The 13967-nt window shown below is 30.0% G+C and overlaps 4 protein-coding genes across 4 annotated transcripts in view; 2 read left to right on the forward strand and 2 right to left on the reverse strand.

Moving 5' to 3' along the window:
- Positions 1-495: 495 nt before the first annotated feature.
- On the reverse strand, positions 496-1402 carry LOC111689406. The gene has a single exon (XM_023451879.2). It carries the CDS (start codon positions 1262-1264, stop codon positions 725-727), a length of 540 nt encoding a protein of 179 aa, XP_023307647.2. The 5' UTR covers positions 1265-1402; the 3' UTR covers positions 496-724.
- Positions 1403-2619: 1217 nt separating this feature from the next.
- On the reverse strand, positions 2620-4034 carry LOC111689405. The gene has a single exon (XM_023451878.2). The coding sequence runs from the start codon at positions 4020-4022 to the stop codon at positions 2901-2903; it is 1122 nt and encodes a 373-aa protein (XP_023307646.2). The 5' UTR covers positions 4023-4034; the 3' UTR covers positions 2620-2900.
- Positions 4035-4324: 290 nt separating this feature from the next.
- Positions 4325-7721, forward strand: LOC111689404 (X-ray repair cross-complementing protein 5). The gene is made up of 6 exons (XM_023451877.2): positions 4325-4479; positions 4865-4960; positions 5027-5274; positions 5335-5460; positions 5518-6202; positions 6599-7721. Exons 1-6 carry the CDS (start codon positions 4465-4467, stop codon positions 7628-7630), a joined length of 2202 nt encoding a protein of 733 aa, XP_023307645.2. The 5' UTR covers positions 4325-4464; the 3' UTR covers positions 7631-7721.
- Positions 7722-10740: 3019 nt separating this feature from the next.
- The window catches only part of LOC111689403, an 8144-nt gene continuing 4917 nt past the window's right edge, over positions 10741-13967 (forward strand). Inside the window, exons 1-2 of the mRNA XM_023451876.2 lie at positions 10741-11227; positions 12435-13432. Of these exons, the coding sequence (XP_023307644.2) occupies positions 12542-13432 (891 nt within the window). The 5' untranslated portion in view covers positions 10741-11227; positions 12435-12541. The remainder of the gene's footprint in view (positions 11228-12434; positions 13433-13967) is intronic.

Consider the following 13967-nt stretch of genomic DNA (forward strand, 5'->3'; position numbering starts at 1 on the left):
AAATAGCAATCGAGTAGAGGACACATGAATCTGTCAATGAGTCATTCTGTTTGAAATAAACATCTGGTTAAAAAATTTTCCAATTTCATCATAAAACGAAAGAGTTTTAAAAATACCTACCAACTATTTCAAACTTCCAGTATTTACAACATTACTTCACAAAATGGACTCGACTATTAATAAAGACCAAAGAACTAATGGACTGCACAGGTGTACCCTACATCAACAATGCTCTAAAACAAATAACCACCCCAACGCCAGTGGAAGATTACGGGCATAATATGATAGCTGAGATGGACTATGAATACACGAAAGGATAATGAATTTGCAAAATATGGCTGTTGGAATACATTTGCCCATGCCCGAAAATAGTGTGGAAACTTTTGTTTGAAGAATCCAAATTAAGTGTTGAAAACTTTAATAAATCCGCAAAACTTTTAGAATATCATAGGCGAGATACCTTAATGTTGTCACCAAGGGACTATAATCTTTGGATACCCAACGTTAGAGATGAACTTTTATGGCTTTTTTGGCAAGAGATAATAATAAACAAAGAATTAGGTTTATGCTGCGGTACTGATACAAAATTTGATGATGATGAGTTAGATGGTAAGGATCCCAATAAATTTTTTAATACGGGAAAGGATTTCATCAAAAATTAATTTATTTAATTTTTAGTTTATACGGAATCTACAAGTAACACATATTTCATAAACTAATTTGTCTACTGTTGTTCGATAAAATCCTCCGCTACTTTATAAAATTCTTCAGGATCTTTACCATCCAACATGTCATCAGCAAATTTGGCATCTATGCCATTACATAATCCCAATTGTTTATCCACTATAACATTTTGCCAAAAATGAAAATAATTTCTTTTTAAAAGTTCACCTTTAACAGTGGGTATCCAAAGATTATAACCTCTTGGCATTATCATGAATGCATCGCATCTGTAGTCTTCTAAAAGTTGAGCGGCTTTATTAAAGTTTTCTTCTTTTAAGGTTGTTTTGTCAAATAAAAGTTTCCATACTGTATTGCGAGCCTGGGCAAATGTATACCAAAAGCCATATTTTTCAAATTCATCATCATTAACGTATTCATAGTCCGTTTCAGCTGTCATATTGTGGTCATAATCTTCTAGTGGTGTTTGAGTTGATATCTGTTTTAAGTTAGGGTTAATAAAAGGAACACCTGTCGAGTCCATTAATTCCTTGGAATTATTTAAATTTAAATTATTAAATTTTTTATTAATAGAAGTCTCCATTTTATAAAAGAATTGTTTTCGTTTTCTGATGAAAATATTAAACAGAAGAAGAAGAGCAGCGCAAAATTAAAATACTTTCAAAACAGATGTTTAATAATAACAGATTGATTCATGTTAAATATTATAAGAATAATACCAGTTGCTCAAGTTGCCATATATAAAAGCAAGGCGTATATATAAGGTGGTGTTAATCAATTAGCTGATAATTTTTTTCTTAATTCGCCTGATTTTTCTAGCTGTCAAAGTAGGGTTCTATAGTTGAAACGAAAACGACTTTTCGACTTTTTGCATTTTATGAAAAGTCGACTTATGGCATAAAGTCGAAATATCGACTTTTCGTCTTTTTCCGTTTTATGAAAAGTCGACTTTCGACTTTTTGCATTTAGTTAAAAGTCGATTTTTCGACTTTTTTCATTTTATTAAAAGTCGATTTTTCGACTTTTAATATTTTATAAATAATTGACTTTTCGACTTTTTCCGACATTTCGACTTTTCGACTTTTCGACTTTCCGACTTTTTTCGACTTTTTCCGACCAGAGTTAAAAATTTATAAAGTTGCCAGAAGCGTAAATTTATAATGTTGCCATTTAACATTATATTATTATTATTATTTATTATTAATAAAAAAAATTATTTTTTTTTTTCTATTTGTTGCAATTTTTTGAGTTTTTTCGACTTCTGTCTGTTTTTGACTTTTTCCGACTTTTTGACTTTTTTCAACTTTTTTTCGACTTTTTCCGACTATTTTCGACTTTTTCCGAATTTTTCGACTTCTTTCGACTTTTTCCGACTTTTTTCGACTTTTTCCGACTTTCCGACTTTTTCCGACTTTTCGACTTTTTTCAACTTTCCGACTTTTCGACTTTTATTTACAAAGTCGACTTTTTTCGTAGACGATAGTCGAGTTATCGACCTTTTTGAAACAAAATAGTCGACTTCGACTTTTTTCGACAAAAAGTCGATTGTTCGATTATTCGAAGGTCGATTTATAGAACCCTAATAAATACCAGTTGCTCAAATTGCCATATATAAAAGTAATAATAAATTTTAATGGAAATGCTTCAACCGATCTTGTTATATTCATGTTAAACATAATAACAGTTTTCAATAAATTTCGAAAATTTCAACTTATTTTAATATTTGTTAACAAATTTTAAAACAAAGTAAGTTTAATTTAATTGGCAACACTCGTCTCTTGCTCTACAACAGGGTAACAGATAATTTATTTAGTTTTATAAACATTTTGAATTATAACGGTTATTTCAGGTAATTTGCATAAAATGATGTCATGTCATTTTCCAATAAATATTTAAACAGCTGAAAAATTGTGCTTCTAGTTAAAAAAACAACAAATATTTATAATATATATATATATATAATTTACTGATTCATCTCACATTATTAACTATTATTAGAACTAAATGTAAAAAATTTCTAAGAATAATGCAATTCTAATATTTAAAGATATATTTTTATCTTTAGATTCATTTCAAAAAACAAAAAAGAAATGAAATTTTTTCATTAAAAAATAAACAATTTTATTGTTAATATTAATAGTAGCTGTATCAAATACGTATGGATATACAATAGGCGATTTATATAACTAGATTCATAAGAAATAACAAAAATTCTTAAACTATTTCTTTTGCTGTTTTATATAATCTTCTCCAACTTTATAAAATTCCATAGGTCTTTTATCTTCCATATCATCGAAATAATCCGAATCACGAGCCCAGCATAAACCCAATTCTTTCTTCACTATTACATCTTGCCAGAAGTCGAAATATTTTCTTTTCAAAAGCTCATCTCTTACGGTGGGAATCCAATCATTGTAATCCCAAGGACAATAGAAACATGCATCACTTTTATATAGCTCTAAAAGCTCAGCGGCTTTCTTACTATTCTCTGTTGTCAAAGAGCTTTCTCCAAAAAGCAGCTGCCATAACATATTTCTAGCTTCGGCAAATATTTGCTTATAGGCCTCCTCATCATCACCATCAATTTCTCCCTGAGCTTCAACATTATATTTATAATCATCGGCGGGAGTCTGCATGCTTAGCTTCTTTAAAGTTTTATCAGTTTTTGGTGATTCCTTATGGAGGAGTGATGAAGCCAATAGGTCAGATACATTAGGAGCTGTTGATGCAGCTTTATTTTTCAACCAGGGTGCTTCACAGTCTGCAAACTTATAAAAATTAGCCGGTTCTGGATCATCAACATCATCGAAAAGATCAGAATCTCTAGCCCAGCAGGGACCTAATTCTTTTTGTACTACAACATTTTTCCAAAATTCCAACATTTTACGTTTTAACAGTTCATCTCTTACACCCACAATCCAACTATTATAGTCGGAGGCTTGATAAAAACATGCGTCCTCTTTGTGCATTTTCAATAATTCCGCTGCCTTTTCCAATTGCTCTTTTTGTACAGTATTCTCACCAGCTTCGAATAACAATTTCCATACCGCCTCCCGAGTAGCGGCCGAAATTTTTTTCCAGCATTCATCATACACATCATTGGGCATTATTACGTCAGCTTTCATTTTATCATCCATCAATTTGACATAATCCGTCACTGGATTGTTGAGGGAGATTTTTGCCTCGAAATTTGCAAATTCTGCATCTACTTTTGTAGCCATTATTCGTCCAATTAATATTGCTGCCGGTCTCACTGGTTCAATTGTTTGGTTTATTTTGAAATGCTGATAAAATTCAACAAATAATTTCGTTTGTTTAAAACGCAAAAGAGAAGAGAACATTGACACATAGTAATAATAGAAACGGAAAAAATAGAAAAAGAAAACAAAACAAAATAGTTGCCAAAATTATAACAGAGTGATTCATATAATATTAGTTTCTAAAACAATTAGACTTAAGAGAAATTATTATAAATTTAGGAATTACTTACATATTTTTTATTATTAAAAAATTAATATATAATTTCGGTAAAAGTATAGCCTCATATCTCCATTTATAGTTGTAATTATAAGTAAATTTAGGTAATTTCTTAAAAGTGTTTAATATTTCAGTAACACCAGATCTGCCTAAACAGCTGAAGAGAGAGAGAGAGAAAATCAAACCGCTAATTCTACGATCTGGCAATACTTGCTTTGTTTTTAAATATTTGTTTGCTGCACAATTTCACAATATAATTTATTTACACTATTGAAACATAAAGTTTAATTGGAATATAATCAAACTATGGCTTATAATAAGGTAAATAATGTATAAATTAGTTGTTAATTTTACATTTGTAAAAAATGCGCTAGGACCTATGCAAAATAAAAAGCTGCAAAAGAAGTTTAAATTTTTGTTTGGGAACATGACACAAGATTAATGATTGTGAACATTTATGCTGAACATTAATGTAAATTGTATACAACAGTTCAGACTTAAGACTAGAATCCACACTATAGAATACTATATTACCCACATTAATCTGGATAGTTTGGTAGATCTTTTTATTAGTGTCTCATCTGACATACTAAAATACTAACTACTAACCTACCGGAAGCAAAACAGGCCCTAGAAAAAGTACAAAATTACCGATTGACCTTTCCGGATATGTTCCTAACATTCTACAAATTCTCTACCTTTTCAGGAATATATGATATTTGTTCTCGATGTTCGTCAAAGCACACCAGAGGATTTTAAACAAAAATCCATAAAATGCTGTTCAGAAATTATGAAACGTAAAGTAAGTTCTATATGCTCCTCTACACTGTCATTATCAATTACAATTTAAACTAAACTTTTTGAACAGATATGTACGGCAAAAAAGGATTATATGTCCTTTGTTTTGGTAGGCACTCAGCGTACCTTTAATGATGTCAATACAAATGTATGTCACGATGGCTATTTAAATGTCACTCAATATGCTGGAGAAATGGAAATACCTTCGTGGCAATTGCTTATGAATTTCTATCAGTTTGTCAATGAAACGGCAACAGATAAAGGAGAATGGTTAGATGCTTTAGTGGTGGCCTTTAGTATGTTAAAAGCTGGTTCGGAGTAGGTTTTGTTTTGAAGGGATTTACATTTAGTTTGACAATGTTTTTTTTATAATTGCAGAAATAAGAAAGTACAACGTTTAAGATTGGTATTATTTTATGATTTTAATGATGGTATTAATTCTTATGACTGCTTTGAGGATGTTACTAAAAGTCTATTGGAACACAATGTAGACTTGATAGTGGTGTAAGTGTTAGACTTAAGAAAATATTTAAATTCCTATTTACTGTTACTTTTTTCCAGTTCCCCTAATATTGCTTATATTGATAATGAAGCGAATGACTTTTTACCACAAGCCATAATTAATTCCGGCAAAAGATCTCAACAACAAGTTGAAAATGAAAAATATGCTTTGCGTCTTGTACCCGAATGTAATGCAAAATTAAGTAACCTAAAACAGGCGGAATTTTTCATCTCCAAAAGTGATAATAAACGTCCATGGACCTGGAATAGTGAATTACGTATTGGTACAAAAATTAACATTAGAATAACCGGTATAATTGCGGCCAAAAATGAATGTACCATTAAGTTGAAAAAGGTATGGAATGAAGATGATGAGGTACTTACACGTGAATGGGGTTATTCTATAAATGGCAATAGAATTACACCAAATGAGGATGATTTAATGGAAGGTTATATGTTGGGTGGTACACCTATACCTTACGATGAATCAGCTAATGATGATAAAATTAAACTACCAATCGGTTTGACATTTATGGGTTTTATACCGCGTAAATCGGTGTATGATGAATATTACAGTGGTGATACTGTGTATATGATTATACACAAACGTGATGATACTAGATCGGCGAAAATAATTAATGCTTTAGTAAGGGTACTCTTGAAAGCGGAAAGAGCTATATTGTGTTGGAAAGTATACAGTGAAAAGTTTAATAGACCAAAGATGGTGATTCTGATGCCAAATGAGGTAAGTCTAATATTTATCTATATATATTTACAAAATTTAAATGACAATATTTGTTCTCAATAAAACAATAATGCTTTAGTAAGGGTACTGTTGAAAGCCGAACGAGTTATTTTGTGTTGGAAAGTTTACAGTGAAATGTTTAATAGGCCAAAGATGGTGATTCTGATGCCAAATGAGGTAAGTCTAATATTTGTCTATACATATTTACAAAATTTAAATGACAATATTTGTTCTCAATAAAACAATAATTTTAAAAATCTAAAAAACTATTTATACCAGAAACTTGTTCTCTTATATCTCGATTATTAATGAAGAGGTTTAAATGTAGAATATTTCTCCAAATCCCCCCTCCACAAATCCTAATCTCATGTGATTTTATAATTCTATTTCTTTCAGATCAAAGATGACAGCCCTGCCTCATTCTACATGTACGATTTGGCTTACTATGAACAATATCATTTCTTTGAGTTTCCTAAATTGGCATCGAAAAAAAGTGAATGCTCTAAAGAGCAATTAGATGCCATTGATAATCTAATCGATAGTATGGACTTAACCATAGAAACTAAAGATTCCCAAACACCCAGAGAAACACTAGAGAAAGATTTACTGCCATTTAATAATTTACCTCATATTTTCGAGAAGAATTTTATGGATTTAATGGAACGTAAAATACTTTGTAAAGCCAGTGAAGATGATGAGTTCTTTGAGGAAATATTAAAAGATAAAAATTTTGCTGAAATCTTTTGGAAAGTACCCGAACAAATTGAGGAGAAGGCAAAAGATGCTGCCAAAGAAGTAAAACGTGTATTTCCCTTGAAAATAAGTAATGATTGGTTGGAGAAAGCTAAAGCTGAGGAAAAAATTAAAATGGCGCGTCTAACACAAACACTAGATGAAGAGGCATCTACCTCGGCTAGTCAACTATCATTTGATCATGTACGTTCTGCCGCACCGGCTGAAGACTTTGAACTATTACTTAAAGCCTGTGTATTTCCCATCAAGAATAGTACACAGCGTGATGTTAAATTTAATCATTATGCCTCACAAATGCGTGCCGTTATCAGAGATTTGATATTTAAACCCGAATCATTTGCCGAAATTAATGTGGATAAAATAGTTGCAGCATTAAATGTCTATCGCAAGCGTTGTTTTATCTTTAATGCATTCGATGATTATAACACTTGGATCTCATCGATAAAAACCGAAGTTGTAAATCGTCGTATGGCCAAATTTTGGCATGAAGTCATTGTACGCCATGAGTTGGGTTTGTGTTTTATAGGCGAAACGTCGCTAGATGAACAAATTAAAGAAAAGGAATTCTATAGTTTGGAATTTAGCGATAGTGAAGTATCTGCTAGTAATGTTGATGCAGCGCGTATGGAAATGGATGATTCCGATATGGATAATTTGCTGGCAAATTTACCTTAAAATAAGTTTTTTTATACTTTCTTTTTTTATATTTAATAAAATATAATATTATTGAATAAAATATTTAATGAATTTCTTATAAAGCTCTTCAGATTATAGTCTATATTTATTATTGAACAGACTATAGTCCTGATTATAGTCTAGTCTACAGTCCAGTCTTAAGTACAGTCTAGTATATAGTGCAGAATATTTCACAGTCTATAGTCCAGACAATAGTCTATAATCTACACTATACTACTAATACATAGATCATACTTTTGTTCATTCTTTATTCCAGATTAAAGTAGGGTTCTATATATCGACTTTCGAACAATCGACTTTTTGTCGAAAAATGTCGATGTCGACTATTTTGTTCCAAAAAAGTCGATAACTCGACTATCGTCTATGAAAAAAGTCGAAAAGTCGACTTTGTAAATAAAAGTCGGAAAGTCGAAAAAAGTCGGATAGAGTCGAAAAAAGTTTAATAAAGTCAGAAAAAGTCGAAAAAAATCGGACAATCGACTATAGTCTATGAAAAAAGTCGACTTTGTAAATAATAGTCGGAAAGAAAATCGAAAAAACTCAAAAAATTGCAACAAATAGAAAAAATATAAATAAAATTTCTTTATTAATAATAAATAATAATTATAATAATAATATAATGTTAAATGGCAACATTATAAATTTATGCTTCTGGCTTCGAAAAAAAAGTCGAAAATAATCGAAAATAGTTGAAAAAGTCGAAAAGTCGACTATTTATAAAATATTAAAAGTCGAAAAGTCGACTTTTAATTAAATGAAAAAAGTCGAAAAGTCGAAAAATCGACTTTTAACTAAATGCAAAAAGTCGAAAAGTCAACTTTTCATAAAATGCAAAAAGTCGAAAAGTCGACTTTTCGTTTCAACTATAGAACCCTAGATTAAAGCATTTACTGTAATTCAGACTAAAATAGTCCAGTGAATGAAATTTTTGTACAATACACAAGTAAACGAAAATGTTTGTCTTTCGTTTTATGAAACGCCATATTATTACTACTATAAACCAGCCAAGGTTTTTTTAAATCATTTCGGTTGTTTGGCATCTATACATTTGTTTTTCTCTAGAGTCTAGACACTAACAAATCCCATTAACTATTGTTAAGATGTAACGTCTTTATTTAAAAACAAATTCTGGCATCATTCCTTTTATTAATAAGCAATGTTGCCCAATCTTTAAATCAACTTCTTATTTTTGACATTTGAAATAACCGAACATATGGCAACGTTATACATAATTTTCAAGGTAAATGTAAATTTTTTTCCAACAAATACCGTGTGTGCACGGTTCACGATAAAAATACTCAAAAAATAGAAATTAAATTTCAATAGCTGCTGTTGGTACATAAAATTTATTTAAAATAGTGCTAATTAATAGTGAAAAGTAATATATTAATTTATAAGTAAATAAATAATTCATAAAATAAATTACAAACAAAGGAAAAAAAACTATTAAAAACCTAGTTAATGAAAATATAGATAAAAACGAAAAGCAAATAACAGTTAAAAAGAAAAAAGCAATAATTCAATATAAAAACAACAGCTGTTTTGTTAAGAGGCAATTGCTACATTGATTACAAAACAAAAAGGAAAACTAATAAAAAAACAAAAAATAAAAACTCACCCTCGCGCGTGGCAATAAAATAACAACAATAACGTTAAAGAATATTTGTTTAAAGAAAGAAAATAGAAAATGTGTTAGATTATCCAAAAATAACGAAGGTTTTTGTTATTATTTTTTAGTTGGTAATGTCCATTGTATGTTAAGTAATTAAAAGAAAATTCGTTTCCTTTTTTCAAAAAAACCATTATTTCTTCCGCATTCGTACAATTGCCAACAGAACCTAAGGTTGTTGTTAAAAAAAAAACAAATACATAAAAAATATTAACAAAATAAACCTAAAATCCTATTCAAACAAAGTATTTTGTCTATATATAAAGCCAGACATTTAAAGAATTAAAAGAATTAATAAAGAAAAATGTGCAATATTTTACATTTCTAAGAATTTAACAAATTTTCAGTCACATGAATTTTTGATCATTCAGACGAAATAAAAATAAAATTAAAAAAAAAAAAACAAAAGCAGCTAAATAAATTCTCAAAATAAAAGATACACACTCAACAATAATAAACAAATAATCACTAATTTACTACAAAAATATTCAAAAATAAATTTTACTTGCAACAACTACAAAAAGTTTGTTAATGAATTTTCTGTTTGTTGTTGTTTTTTTAATTAAATTTAAATTTTATTGTGCCCAGGTATGGAAATTTGAAATTTTTAGCAAGTTCTGTTGTAGTAGTGTTCACGATCAACTCTAGTTGTTCTAGTTCTGTTCTAGTTCTTTTCTAGTTCTGTTCTAGTTCTGTTCTAGTTTTGTTCTAGTTCTGTTCTAGTTCTGATCTAGTTCTGTTCTAGTTCTGTTCTGCTCTAGTTCTGCTCTAGTTCTGTTCTAGTTCTGTTCTAGTTCTGTTCTAGTTCTGTTCTAGTTCTGTTCTAGTTCTGTTTTATTTCTGTTCTAGTTCTGTTCAAGTTCTGTTCTAGTTCTGTTCTAGTTCTGTTCTATTTCTGTTCTAGTTATGTTCTAGTTCTATTCTAGTTCTGTTCTAGTTATGTTCTAGTTTGTTCTAGTACGGTTCTGTTATAGTTCAAGTTCAGTTCTAGTTCTGTTCTAGTTCTGTTCTAGTTCTGTTCTAGTTCTGTCCTAGTTCTGTTCTAGTTCTGTTCTAGTTCTGTTCTAGTTCTGTTCTAGTTCTGTTCTAGTTCTGTTCCAGTTCTGTTCTAGTTCTGTTCTAGTTCTGTTCTAGTTCAGTTCTAGTTCTAGTTCTGTTCTAGTGCTGTTATAGTTCTGTTCTAGTTCTGTTCTAGTTCTGTTCCAGTTCTGTTCTGTTCTAGTTCTGTTCTATTTCTGTTATAGTTATGTTCTAGTTCTGTTCTATTTCTGTTATAGTTTTGTTCTAGTACGGTTCTAGTTCTGTTCTGGTTCTTTTCTAGTTCTGTTTCAGTTGTGTTCTAGTTTTCTTAAGGTTCTGTTTTAGTTTTGTTCTTGTTCTGTTCTAGTTCTATTCTAGTTTGTTCTAGTTTTGTTCTACTTCTAGTTCAATTATAGTTTAGTACTGCTTCAATTCAATTCAGTTCTCTCCTTGTTCAGTTCCATTTCAAATCTTGTTCTAGTTCAATTTTAGGCAATGGTATTCAATTTTCCATACCTGATTTGCCGCCTTGATGTTGTATTATATCCTCTCTTTCTCTAACACCACTCTCCCTTCCCATTTACATAAAAGTTCTTTTTTGACGAAATTTTCAAAAAAAATTATTTTCGCTTTATACCTAAATAAACTAATCAAAAAAATATAAATTATATTAATACATCACACTTGGCTATATTGTTTTTTAATATATCGCCAAAAAGTCTGTGAGTTTAAAAGGAGCAAAGTGCAATCAATAGCAAAAGAATAAAAATATAATAACAAAACCAAAACAAAAAAGTGAAATAGGAAAACACAACCTACACACACGCACCTGTATACTTTTACATATGTAACCGTTATATTCAACGTGATAATCACACAACAAATAAGTAAGTTTCATAATGATATTATATGATTCATTGTTTATTCTATTACATAGTTTAAAAATAGTTGTTGACGATGTGTTTTTTTCTTGAATGGTCTTATAACGGTCTTTTAGCAGCCATGTTAAGTAATAATTGATTAATTAATTTTTGTCTGATATTTGTAACCAATGAAACATATAGCACAAGAGGTTCATGCAAAATGTTTTAACAATGTACAGGTCACAATTTTTAAGGAAAATCGCTCGCTTAAATAATTATACCCTGAGAATTTTTGGGTTTCGAATAGCATCTGTGTGAAAGTGGGACATTACTGGGCCCATATCTATCTATTAGGGTTCTATAGTTAAACGAAAAGTCGACTTTTGACTTTTTGCATTTTATGAAAAGTCAACTTTTCGACTTTTTGCATTTAGTTAAAAGTCGATTTTTCGACTTTTCGACATTTCAACTTTTTTCATTTTATAAAATGTCGATTTTTCGACTTTTCGACTTTTTCCACCTTTTTGACTTTTTCCACCTTTTTGACTTTTTCCGACTTTTTTCGACTTTTTTCGACTGTTTTCGACCAGAGTTAAAAATTTATAAAGTTGCCTGAAGCGTAAATTTATAATGTTGCCATTTAACATTATATTATTATTTATTATTATTAATAAAAAAATTTTTATTTATATTTTTTCTATTTGTTGCAATTTTTTGAGTTTTTTCGACTTCTTTCTATTTTCGACTTTTTTCGACTATTTTCGATTTTTTCCGACTATTTTCGACTTTTTCCGAACTTTTCGACTTCTTTCGACTTTTTCTTTCTTTTTCCGACTATTTTCGACTTTTTCCGAATTTTTCGACTTCTTTCGACTTTTTCCGTCTTTTTCCGTGTTTTTCCGACTTTCCGGCTTTTTCCGACTTTTCGACTTTTTTCGACTCCTTCCGACTTTCCGACTTTTTTCGACTTTTATTTACAAAGTCGACTTTTCCACTTTTTTCATAGACGATAGTCGAGTTATCGACTTTTTTGGAACAAAATAGTCGACTTCGACTTTTTTCGACAGAAAGTCGATTGTATGATTATTCGAAAGACGATTTATAGAACCCTAGTTGTTACCAAGTAAATTATTAACATATTTATAAATATTCTTAACAAATATAAATTTTTACTTCTTTTTTGTTTAATTTGTTTACATTTTATTAAATGTTCGTTTATATTTATTTGTAGATCATAAAGTCTGGTGGTGTCTCTCAGCTACATATTAAAGAAAATACCAAAAAAAACTCTCTACTCGCAAACTATACTACAAAATATATAACGAAACCACACACAAAATGCTCTCCATTCAGCAATTGATCAAAGCGCTAAGAAAGCTACGAAATCAAACTGTAGCTGGTGGAGACTTGGTAAAGAGTATAAAACATGTGGCGGTGTGTGCAAATAATACGACCGAAACGAATACTATCATACCAGTGGGAACAACTTTAATGACGTCACTACATAATAATTATGTAGATAATGATAAAGGAGATTTAAAGGCAGTAGCAGCAGCGACGTCATCATTGTCAGAGCAACAGCAACAAACAAATACTACTAACAGCAGCAGCAGCAACAATATCTATACCAGTAACAACACCACTTCTAGTCAGCTGCCATTGAAGCAGCAAACACAACAAAATTTTAATGCTAGTCATAACAAATGTTTTAGTTTGTATTCGCCTCTGAACGCTGACAGTTCGTATATTAAAAGCGAAACAGCAAAAGAAGCTATTACGCAGGATTCAAATTTTAATAAAAAAACTTCCCCTCCACCACCACAACAACAACTACAACATCATTTACAGTATCAACATCATCAGACAGCTCAACATCATCATCATCATAACAATCACCAGCAAATACAGCCACAACAACGTACTCAACGCATACAGAATTTCTTTCAACAGCAAATTTTTCATCAATTCCATACACAACATAATCAAAATTTAAATACCAAACAAAAGCAAACCCAATTTGCCATGTCTTCTTTAGCTGCAGAACCTTTGAGCCTACAAAAATCCGAGGGTCAAAATGGTAACGAAGAATGTCAGGAGAACAGTCCCTCGTCTTCATCTTCAGCATCATGTCCAGATACTAAACAACAAAATTCCTCAACAGGAAAACCTTGTTTCAATACAGGTTTAGGTGATATTCTTCAGTTTATGGAGTTAATTGGCAATTTAAAGGTAAGTTTTAGTTCTTAAGTGTTAATTGTCGTAATGTTGTAAATATTGTTGTGCTTTTCACAATGTTTTTCTAATTTTCCTCACATATGTTAGAAAAATCGATTTTTTCTCTGGTTACAACTTTAATGTAAGGTTCTTATAATTTTTGGTAAAGTTTTTTTTTATTATTTCTTCTACCAGACAACAACACATGTTATTATGTATGGAACAGTTTTGTTATTGTTTATTTTTTCATTGACTGTCTGAAATACGAGTAGCTCTTTATTTTGTCTGTAATTTACTGCCGTTATTTGTTTTGTGGTTGTTTTTGTTTAATAATTTTCATCAAAATGTGTTTATTCTTCAAATTTATAAAAAAAAATGTAATTAGTTTTATATTACCTTGTTTTTTTTTAGAAAATTCCGCAATATTTGTGGTAAAGTGTATTTTTTGCGGTATTAGAAAAAACGGAAAAATGTATTCAATTTAAAAAATTTTAAGGTTATTTGGAATGTTAATTACGTATTTTTATAGAATTAAACTTGTTTGTCAAAT

This window comes from Lucilia cuprina, chromosome 2 (assembly GCF_022045245.1).
Source record: "Lucilia cuprina isolate Lc7/37 chromosome 2, ASM2204524v1, whole genome shotgun sequence".
Taxonomy (NCBI): Eukaryota; Metazoa; Arthropoda; class Insecta; order Diptera; family Calliphoridae; genus Lucilia; species Lucilia cuprina.